The sequence below is a fragment of the Amblyomma mixtum genome, chromosome 1 (genome assembly GCF_055824585.1).
Source record: "Amblyomma mixtum isolate Tamu chromosome 1, ASM5582458v1, whole genome shotgun sequence".
Lineage (NCBI taxonomy): Eukaryota > Metazoa > Arthropoda > Arachnida > Ixodida > Ixodidae > Amblyomma > Amblyomma mixtum.
This window is the reverse complement of record NC_143012.1, coordinates 143,322,978-143,334,603: the sequence shown is the minus strand read 5'-3', so window position 1 is coordinate 143,334,603 and position 11,626 is coordinate 143,322,978. Positions and strand designations below refer to the sequence as shown.

Genomic DNA, 11,626 nt, shown 5'->3' with positions numbered 1-11,626 from the left:
AGTGCCGGAGACATCGGCTGGTATCTGTGGCGTGAATACAGTGAGAGGAGGAAACGTTGAGTGCTTGTCTGAAGGTCTTGACCATAAGCGGGCGTATCTTCGGGCCCGCGTATCAGTGCACGGCGCAGCCACTTTCATGTGAAACGTTAGCTCGCTGACGGTCACTGCGTCATCGCGCTTATCTGCTGCGAGAGGGTCAAAACAATAAAAGGATAAGGGCGACTTTGCCTGACCTTTGTCTAAGCTCGAAATACAATACAGGAGGCGGCACATACCTTGAGGGTTGGCGGCTGGCAAAGGAGTTTCCTGTACAGAGGTATGTGCACTAGAAGGTGCCATTATACGATGCTATATAAAGACCGACTGCTTGCGCGGATCTCTTTCGGCATATGCCTACAAAACTTCGGCGTTTATATCTAGTTTGTTTATTGTCAATGTTGTTGCCCTTGCCCTACTAAAGTGCTCGAGCAGAGAAGAAAATGAGCGAGAAAGGACAGCCAACAAAGCGTTACGGAACTGAAAATGCTCCCTGATGCTCATGATACTTCAATTCAGTGAGCCAGATTAGGCTGACTTCTTCGGCGAGAATGACGGCAGATAACATCGGATCACATTAGGCCGCCATTAACCTAACCAGTCTTACTATTCGCCCCCGTCGAAAAAATCTGCCTTAGAAACCGCTGTTTCAAGCTACCAGGCAATAAGCTTTCAAATAATATAACCAAATAATATAACCAAAACCCAAAATGGTTCATATTTTATTTTTTGGAACTCTCATATAATACAAAATATTAGCACCGTGAGTACTCAGAAACAGTTTCGCATACAATACAGTTACAAAATCATTGCTTCCAAGCAGTACGAGGGACTTTTGAAAGAGCATTGACGAGTTTTGAATAACAACCTCCTGATAAATAAATTCGAATCCACAATCGCCTACAGGAAGTAAGAATGCATGAAAGCGATATTTATTGCGTTCAGACCAGTTAAATAGATAGCTTACATTCACCTCAGTTATAAAGAGATGAGAAATAAAAGCATTTCAGTAGAGTGGAACAGGTGTCCGCAAGATCTCTTAACCAGAGCTGATTCTTTTGACTCTATGTTTTCTTCACAGCATTTAATTTGAGAGCCATTTATTTCTACGTTTACTTTTTTGTATTTTGCATCTGAGCCTTGTATTTATTGCTGTATTTTGTGTTACAACTTTTATTTAACATTTTTCAATTTTGCTAAACCTGTTCTTTTTTGCATATATTATGTATTCGCCCCTCCTGCTTGGGCCTACTGTAGGCCTGCAGTATGTTCTAAATAAATAAATAAATAAATAATTTCAAGGATTATTCTTCTAATGGTCCTTGCGCAATTAAACCAAATTTTTAATCGGTAAATGCTATTCCACTGGCACAGCTGGAATAATACTATGTGTTTCAAAAGCTCAGTAACAATAGAACGACAGAATGACTCTAAATAAACCACTCCGGCTTGTATGTCTGTTTTCAAATGTTATTGGTGAGTAGAAAGAGTCCCATAAAATTACGGCATATCCCATAAATTCATGAGGATAGCCGCAGTATGCTAGGAGGCGTACACAGGCAGTAGGTCATTTAATGAATGCTTTAAGAAAAACCAAATTTGCTACTATAATATCAATTTGCCTCGTCCGGGAAAGTTTGCTGGTTATACATAGGCGCAGGTATTTCTATTCTGTTAACTTCATTTGCATTCTGTTAACCATTAACTGTTCTCAGCAACGTGCACAAATAGGAGAGGACTTCACTTCCGTACAATTCTGTAAACATTATCTTTCAAAATAAAGTAACGTTTGATGTTGAATAGACCAAGCACTTTGTTTTGCAAGGTATTTTTGTGTACTTGATCATCTGCTGCGCAAATCTTTTCCGACAATGCACTCATCTGAGTGCACCTTAACATTTACTGAATGTTCTGTAGCAACACCGTTGTTAACTAAAAACTAAGACAAGCAATCGCAGACCCAATCTCTGGGGATGCCTTACTCGACAGGGGCACATTATGAGGTTCCACTTTTGCTGACGGCAAGACGTCTGATTGAAAAAAAAATGGCAGTGATTAAGCTCTGGTTAAACCTGTAGGATTGCGAGAGCAACGAGGAGAAAAAGAGAGGCGGCCCCGGCACGCTAGCTATGCGCCGCCACTGCGCATGCGCAACTGGCGAGCGCGGCGGCGGCACCTCTATGTCCCCCATCCAACGACGGCGGCGGCGCGCCAGATGTGCGCCGTGTGACGTCACTGCGCCTCGCATATGTGCAGTATGGCCTTTCATCAGCTCCGCGAAATGGCTCGGCGACTCGCGTAGTGTTGCTTTCTCAACAATAGGCTGCGATCTACATCAGTATCTGGTTGTTTTTTATACAGTGAACAAATTTGTGAACGTGAAGGCGACGCATCGGACACTGAAGAAATGTGCGTGAAGTTTCGTTAATATCATCTAGATTTTAGTGTTTTGTGCTTGTCCTTCATATAATTTCGCCGCGTGACACACCGGTGAATCCGCTGCTGAAATAGTGAATAAGTCCCTATTTCTTTTATTTCACTTGTCTGCTGCACGAAGGCATACATGCTCTCAACTAAACGTGTAATTCCACAACAGCCGCATTTCAAGTCACTTTGGAGATTTATAGCAGCTCCTGCCCCTTTAAAAAAGAAAATAAATTGTACCGCAGTCCCGCCCACGTCAATCAGCAAACATAGCCGGTGAACTACGTTGTCGCACCGTTCGCCTTCTCACCGGAAATGCGTCGTCGTCAGCATGATATCCTCCCCTCCAACCGCGTAAAGCCATACAAAACCCCCAGGTGGTGTGTTCACTCTGTTACCAAGGTCGCTCCTTCTTCGCCGAAGTATGATTGTAATACCGCCTTTTGAATTAACTCGACGTCGCGCTGCCGCCGCCTTCATCGCTGCCTAGCCGATGCCTGCTGATGTTGACCCAGAGCGCCCTAGCCGCCTTACAATTTGTTTATGAGATAAATGAGTAAAAATCATACATAATGTTTATGTAAGAGAATTAGACGATCGTTTCTTGTTCATGCTTTCTCTCATCTTGTACTAGAGATTGATTTCGAAGCAATAGCTAAAGCAAGACAAGGGACCAAGAACGAGTAGACACGCATAGCGCTAACATCCAACAACTTTATTAGAAACCAAAGCACAAGGATTTACACATGCATTTTTGCCGTGTCATCCCAAAGCAAGCCCAAATTGCGAGCGTATGTGAGCAGTTTATTTTTTTGAGGGTCTGACAAAAGGAGTGCTTACAAAGCACTTCCTAAAGCTATCTTTTCTGCTTGAATAATTTTACGAGTGCGCTTGTCTTTACTTTTCCCTACTAAAAATACTTTTCCAGTAACGGCTTGCACTTTGCACATGCGTTGCAATGTTTCGCAAATTCTCCATCATTTTCGTTTTTATTACACTGCGATTATGCTCACGGAGGCGGTCATTCAGTCAGCGACCAGTTTCACCGACATACTGTCGTCCACATGAGAGCGGTATCTGGTACACCACGTCTACCTTCATTCTACAAACGGACTTTGATGTTTCTTTGCGCCTTCTTTGGCGTATTCCCCCAGGCCTATGCCCATTGTTTGGTCCACCGCTATCATGTGGATGACAGTATGTCGGCCAAACTGGTCGCTGCCTGAATGACCGCCTCCGTGAGCATAATCGCAGTGTAAGTGATAAAAACGAAAATGATGGAGAACTTGTGAAACATTGCAACGCATGTGTAAAGTGCAAGCCGTTAATAGACAGGTGTTTTTAGTTGGGAAGAGTAAGGACAAGCGCACTCGTGAAATTATTGAAGCAGAAAAGATAGCCAGATTAGGAAGTGCCTGTGTAAGCACACCTTCTGTGAAACTCTATAAAAAATAAATTGCTCACCTACGCTCGCAGTGAATTTGCGCATGCTTTGGGATGACACGGCAAAAATGCATGTATAAATCCTTGAGCCTTTGTTTCTAATAAAGTTGTCGGAAGTCCGCGCTGTGTGTGTCTACTCGTTCTTGGTCTCTTGTCTTGTTTGCGCTATTGCTCCGAAGTATGAATCAACAAGCCCGAATTGCGACGTTGTTAGAGATTGATCTCTGGAGTGCTCAGAACACTGCCAAAAAAAATGTCGCTTAATGGTCTGGTGAATTGCTTTCTTCGCTCCCTGTTCCACTTTCCTTTGGAAAACTGCCCAGAATGTGTTCAGGACCCGGCGGTTTGTAATGCCAAGGCTTAACAGTAAATGAACGTCATTCTCAGAATTAACAACAGATATATCTGCAAGAGATGTGTTAGAGTGAGAGAGACAGGCACTGTCCTTTGGGTATTCGTACTGGAAGTGTTCGTTAAAAAAAGTAAATAAAAGTTCTATGATGTGGATATTTCTCTGTCTCTGTAATATCCCGAGAAAGGAATGGAGGTGTGAGGCTTATTTGCAAGTAATTACGTGTTACATATGTAATAAACATTAGACAAGCAACTCCCGAAATAGCACTTTGACGGTAAGCTCCTGGCATAAAGCGGATGAAAATAAATTCAGATCTTAGGCGAGCTAGTAAAAATGAAGCTATAGCGTTGAAAATAAAATAGGTGTTTGTACAAAATGCAGAGTAACTATAAAGTTGAAGCGTAAAAGCATGGCGCGTTGCAGTTACAATGGAAACATATTTCCAAAAAATAAATAAGAACTGAATCATCATCATCAGCCTGACTACGCCCACTGCAGGGCAAAGGCCTCTCCCATGTCTCTCCAATTAACCATGTCCTTTGCCACCTGCAGCCACTGTATCCGAAAAAAATTCTTAACCTCATCCGCCCACCTAACTTTCAGGGCACCTAAATTCAGCGCACTTAAGTCTGCTCACATGCAGGAATGCCGAAGGGTGTGTCTTGAGGCAAGAATACATTTTCTAGGGAAGGAAGTGGAGCAGTGGTTTTCAAATGTCGACATCTCGGTGGACGCCTCCACCGCGCCATAAAGCATGCAACTGATGGTGTATATGTCAATTGTCCGAACCCGTGTCGCAAGCTAGGCTACAACTTCACACCTCGACATCTCGACGGGCACCTCAACCGTACCTTAAGGCAAAAATTAGTTTCAAAAAGCATGAATGGAAGGTTCATATGCCATTCGTCCGTACCACTGTGGTAAGCTAGCCTCTAAATTCATTAACACATGCAAGCTATATGCAAAGAGAAATGCTACGACACCACACTGAATGCTGTAAGATGAACGATTGCTCAAAATTTTGGTGAACGTTTTCGGAAGTACTGCCCGCACACTGACGTCAACCGCTTAGTAGAACGTTAAGTTGGGCGATTTGGTATAGGTTTATGGTTGAAAAACAGCGCACAAAAGACTAGACACAAGAGTAAAGGCGACGACAGGACAAGCGCTGAACTCACAACTAAGGCTTTATTTCGAAAACCTGGGTATATAAGGAAGGCGTAATCATGAAAACAAAATTGAACAAACAAAACTATGACAATGATAAAACTAGCGTGCGCCCGTAGCCCAGAATCTGCCAAGAAACGTGATCTCGTTATCACTTAAAGCAACCGAAGGTTTGCTAACGCAGCCCCGTTGCTCCGTTGCGATGAAGTATGCTTCTGCTACTTCCCGCGTGGTTTGATCTCTGTGAGAATACAACACCATTGCTTGACTTAACAAAGCAGTGCACTTTTTCTTCTTCTTTTTCATCACTGCGCACCCCTTACAATGAGTAACAAGATAAGATTGGTCATTGCCTTTTTCTAAATTGTTGTTGTGTTCTTGCAAACGCTTGTTCAAGCAACGGCCGGTCTGTCCGATGTAGCGGGCTCCGCAGGAAAGGGGAAAGCTGTAGACGACACACGTGCGGCACTTGACAAACGGATCCGTGTGCGCGACACTGCAACCTTTTTTCTTTTTCGACACTTTCTTCCTTTCTATCGCAGCACACACTTGTTTAAGCTTGACAGGAGCAGACAGCAAAACATCAACGTTGAACCTTCTTCCTACATTTTTCAGTCCGTGGGAGACTTGGTGCAAATATGGCACAACTGAGGTGCTTTTCTTTTCTTTTTCTGGACTGTTGAGTGGTGTATTCAGGGCCATCTGTCGCTTGAAGCACTTAAGTAATCTTGAGCAAGCCTCGTTCACCATTGCATCTTGGTAGCCGGCATTCCTTATCCTCGTGAGTTGTGATCGGAAACTGTCAGCAACACAGTGGTGGCAGGATTTCATCGGTTATTTCATCGCTGGGATTGCTTCTGCACCAGCGATATCTCTTGGTCAAATCAGCGACGTACTTCGGCTGATTTTGCGCCACGCGTCTCTTTCCATCATTCCAGCTCTCTCCTGTCTGCACGTAGCAACGATAGTGAGTGAACTTTAGTCTGACGTAATCAGTCTCTCAATTTTGTGTGGTCCTGTCACATCATCGCGCGCGCCGGCGGCCGGGATTCGATTACCACCTGGACCCCAATTTTCTTTTTATTCTAATGACGTCATATGGGCGATAACGTCACATATTTTGTGTCGTCACGGGGGACCAACTTCCGGCGATATAATCGGCGGACACTTCCAGCGTGAACATGGCCGACTAATGCTTTCGCATTAATAAGCTGTGGCTTTTCTTTCTAATGTCCGATGCCTTCTTATGCTTCCGAGAGCGGAGGAGCGCATATAAATATAATGGGCACAGAGCACAAGTGGTTCCTCTCTCGACTGTCGAGTTAGTAAGAAATAATATTCTTTCCAACTCTTTCCTTAATGACGAACTAGTCCTACACTCGGTAAATTTATTGTTTTATTTCATACTTAACTGATGATTACGAAACCGGAAGACAGCGTTAATCTTATTTCGCCTTTACCTTGATGATCACTGATCAAATAAGTGGATCATTTTGTTAGAAGGTAATGATGGACGCATGAGAAAGTACTTGAGTGCCTACTTCACCACCCATGCTTAACAAAACGTAATATTAAAAGTCGCCGTGCGGCTAGCATGCCCCACACTACTGCTCGCTTTTCTGTGGCGAGGAGCTGACACATGCTACTTCTGCGTTACAGAACATCGAAGTCGTTGCGCACTCGGAGAAGATGAGGGCCCGCATCGAAGATGGCGTCGTCCTGTCCCCTTACCCGAGCATCGATATCCCAGTCTGCGCCTTCTACCAACTGGCCAGGGAAAAGCTTCTGACAAATCCAGACAAGAAGGCACTGGTGGGTAGACTTCTGTCCTTTCCCACGTGATGAGATTTCTGCTTTGCTCCAGAGGTTCAAATGCAATTTTAACTCTAACAGGGCGATTTTTCTTTGTGTCACGTGATAACGGCAGCTTGGCACCCAAGACTCCATCTATACGGCCGCTCATGAAAAACTGCGGTCTTTCAGGCGCCTTGCCAGTTCACAAGGTTTTTGAGAACTGCGCAGTGCTGCAGCTGGTGAGGTGAAAATCTTCCACACTGTGGATATGAACAATGACGAACCAATCTCGGAGTTTTCCCCCTTTTCGTACAATATTCGGTATAAAATGAATCTAAAGCGAAAAGTGAATCTCCATGAGTTTTCTGATGCTTTCAAGAATTAGCAGGCAAATGTGAGAAATGCTTTTTAAAAGTATTTCTGGCTAAGGATAAAAATTATAGCCATGCCAAGGAGCTTGGAAGCGCGGGAAGCCTTTCCCTGCATGCAGCGGCCTTCGAGTCTTCTCAAAGCAAGAGGTCTCCTCGCACAGGAAAATGTTTGGCATGGCCCTTGTTTTCAATACAGCCACGCAAATTATTCCGAGACAAGGCCGGTTCGGTGATCAATACTGAGTCCCGAAGTGTCTTCGCCTCGCCAACAGTGTGGTGGCGCTGTCGTTGCATCGTTTTTTTTTTATGAATACCTGCTGCAATGTACGACATTAGTGACGCTACCGACGTTTATGCTGTAATAGAACTTCTTCCTGGGCTAGTTGGTAATTCATTGGAAAAGTAAAGGCGCCAAAAACCACACAAAGACAAGAGAACGGGACAGAGCGCCACTCACAACTAGTTTATTTTTCAAAACCCAGAATCCATTCATTAATGAAGCACGGAGACGACACACATATAGAAGGGCCCATTGTGCTAGAAATGCAGCTTAAGAGAACTTCTTGCTGGGCTAGTTGGTAAGTCATTGTAAAAGTATAGTAACGGCTGTATACCGAAGAAGCTGTATAGAAGCTGTATACCGCTGTATACGGCAGGAAGTCGCTTCGACGTCGCGTCTTCCCTGGCCGCCTTATTTATCGAGTGTATAACGGGCCTTTGCAGCTGTCTTGAAGTGTCTTGGGGGTTCTTTACGGCGCACCTACGGTATATTTAGAATCGTAGCGCTGCTTGCATTAGAAGCACATAAGTTTGAAACATATGGAAGCTCATGATCGCAAGGAGAGGGGAGCTGAACAATGATATTGTAGCCGCGCCCTCTTTTATTTCTTTATTAGAATACCTTCAAGTCCTCATGGGGCGTTACAGAAGGGGGTGGAATGAATAGATGAAAAGTAGTCATAAACCAACAAAAAAGCAAAAATACAGCAAAGAAATCCTTAAGCTTACATAAAATATAAGAACGGATTAGGTAACAAGGCAGATTAGTCAAACACTGCTTTCAGCGCCTGTTTCAAACAAACACCTGTCAAAAATATCGGCAACCAAAGCGAGCAGGTGGTCCCTATAGCTGGCCGTCTTCGGTATAAACGAGTTGAAATATGCCTTGGTCAGGCAGTACGGAACGTGAACCTTAAGGCGATATCTTTGCGAGGTGACATCAAAGATGGCGCAGATAGAAGATCCCGTTTTAAATGGTGATTATGGCTGTAAATTTTGCGAAAACTTACCATTCGCGAGAGTTTTCTACGATGGAAAAGGTTACCGAGGTTCAAAGTACTTTTCATAGCTGTTACGCTAGCAGTGCAGAAAAAGTTTGACAGTATAAAGAGAGCGCTACACTTCTGTACTGATTCTAAGTGATTGTCAAGAGTTTCGAGTCCCAGGTCCCACATAGCGCATGTGTATTCTAATTTCATTGCACTAAGGTTTTGTGGAGTAGTAGCTAAAGAAGGTGGAGCCATAGAAAAGTTTACGACGCAAGTAGCCAAGTGTGCGTTTAGCCTTTCTAACAATATAATCGACATGCGCCTGCCATGAAAGGCTTGAAGTCATATCAAGCCCTAAATATTTATACATGGTTACTTGCTCAAGTACGGAGCCTGAAATATGGTAGGGGCTAAGATTCACTTTAGCAGACCGGTGTGAGAAAAACCTAGCGTTGCATTTGTTAGTATACGTATTCAGTTTTATAAGCCAAGTGTTACTCTAACTAGATACCGTATTTAAGTTACATTCCAGTATAGACGGGTTTGAAACGGAGTTCCTAAAAATCTCGACAAATAACTGGGCAAATATTTCAACCATCTGCGAAAGGCCTGATTGTAAAGTTTATTAATAAAGTGGCAGATCATTAGTGTAAATTAGGAGGAATAACGGCCCCAGTACGTGCCCTTGAGGCACACCTAAGGTCTCTGGGCGATTGGAGCATGCGAGGAAGATGAAGTCACTCGAACCGCGTGGCAGAAAGGCTCGGGCGCCGTGTCGACTCGAGCAGATCAGAACAAGAATATACCTGTTGTAGAAACGAGCAGACGACTGGCTCCGGTCCTGTCTGCACTTGTGCTTTACAGCTAATGACGTGAAGAAGTGATCCCTTCGGCCCTTGCTGAGACGATGTAGAGTAATGAAGCACCACCAAGACTCGCAGAACGCAGCTAGGTTGAGACTCTGGTGCCTCAGGGCCCGGAACATCTCCCATCTGTTGCTGTCCGCCTCCCACCGTAACGAGAGAGCATTCCTGCGCTCTGGTCTCTCCAGATCGAGGCATACTTCTGCCTAGTCCGGATCACATCGCAAGCTACGCCGTATTCACAGGTTTCCTCCCCACTATCTCCCACCGCGGCTGAAGAGGTACGACATCTTCGCCGGGTTCTTGTTGAACCACCTCCAGGCGGCGCTCCTCGCGCGTACTACAGCGTCACATCTAACGCGTATTCTACAGCTTCTGTCCACTGGGGAGATTGGAGACCATAACCCTCGTCAACTGCTCCGTTGTATGGTGCACCTTCTCGGCGCACGAGCCCCAACGGTGGACGACACTCTCCTAGGTGAGCTGTATCTCCAGCGGCTTCCGGAGACTGTAAATATGATTCTGGTCGGGGCCATCACAATGGATCTCTCCAAGTTCGCCAACCTAACATAGAGATCTAACCGATAAGATCTTGGAGGTCGGCAGCTCCTGTCCGCAGCTTGCAACCGTAACCACTTCCACCACAGCCACTTCTGCACCCAAGTCACCGAGGCCTTCTCATCCGGGGCAGACTGTTGCGTCTGCGTCAATCGATCAGCTCTCACAGCGCAACGATCCCCTTATTACTGTTAAAACGCCTCTCGGAGGCCGTAGGCCTCGCGTGAGCCAGCGACGGACAACCTCGTCCCGTCGAAGTTACCAGGGCAACCCTTCGACCTCACCATGCAGGCCATCGCTCTTGGGCGGGAAATCAGACGGCCAACCGCCAGCGTTAGCCAGCGGTCAAAGCCAGGAACCCTGTTGCCGTTTTCTACGTGACTGACCGGACAACCGGCACCGAATTCTTGACTGATGGCGGTGTCCAGGTCACTGTCCAATCTGCTACGCGCCACGGCCCTACTTCGAGAACGCTCAACTACTTACTCGCTTTGCACGGCACAAGCATTCTGGTGTATATTGATGTCCTCCTTCCGACATTGTTTCCATTTATGATAACACCTGATTCCAATGTGCTTTAGCTAACACTATATAATCTGGAGTTACCGTGCCTCACCGTGCTTTATTTGCTATTTTTAATTGTGCACTAATGCTTTTTCCGCCCACTCCCCTCTATAATGTTTCGGCCCTGAAGGGAAACAAATAAAAAAAGTATTCATAGCAAGAAATCAGCAAAGGGGCTTCAATGAAGTAGCAATTGTTGATGTTTTATGTTACTTATCATAGAAGATTAGTAGCAAGCAAACATTACCCAGTACAGTAAATGCCTTAGGGATAAAGAGGCAGTGTTCATAGCAAGAAATCGGAAAAAGTGCTTCAGTTTGGTTTGGTTTGTGGGGGTTTAACGTCCCAAAGCGACTCAGGCTATGAGGGACGCCGTAGAGAAGGGCTCCTGAAATTTCGACCACCTGGTGTTCTTCAACGTGCACTTACATCGCACACTACACGGGACTCTAGAATTTCGCCTTCATCGAAATTCGACGGCTGAGGCCGGGATCGAATCTGCGTCTCTCGGGTCAGCAGCCGAGAGCAGTAACCACTCAGCCACCGCGGCGGCTTAAAAAAAAAGTGCTTCATTGAAGAGACAAATGTTGCTGTTTGATGTTGCTTTTATTATATACAGGGCCATTATGTACAGGGCGTTTCACCTAAGACGTTGCACAATTTTTTTAAAAACTGCTTTTGAGTTTAAAGAGCGCTTCTTTCGGCACAGAGTTTTGTGAGAGCACTGTGAGTGGTGTACAGGGAGTGGTGTGAATTCTAACTAGCAATCAGCATTGCCTTTAA

The 11,626-nt window shown here is 45.0% G+C and overlaps 1 protein-coding gene across 6 annotated transcripts in view; it reads left to right on the top strand.

Annotated features, from left to right (window-relative positions):
- Nucleotides 1-210: 210 nt before the first annotated feature.
- LOC149367815 (putative 4-coumarate--CoA ligase 3) overlaps nucleotides 211-11,626 on the top strand; it is a 113,566-nt gene continuing 102,150 nt past the window's right edge. For 5 of the 6 annotated variants that reach the window (XM_089557583.1, XM_089557577.1, XM_089557566.1 and 2 more), the window contains exons 1-2: nucleotides 211-316; nucleotides 7,085-7,237. In XM_089557583.1, the coding sequence (XP_089413709.1) occupies nucleotides 7,115-7,237 (123 nt within the window). In that variant the 5' untranslated portion in view covers nucleotides 211-316; nucleotides 7,085-7,114. Of the gene's footprint in view, nucleotides 317-7,084; nucleotides 7,238-11,626 lie in introns of those variants that run through there. The other variant, XM_089557586.1, reaches the window with a different exon arrangement.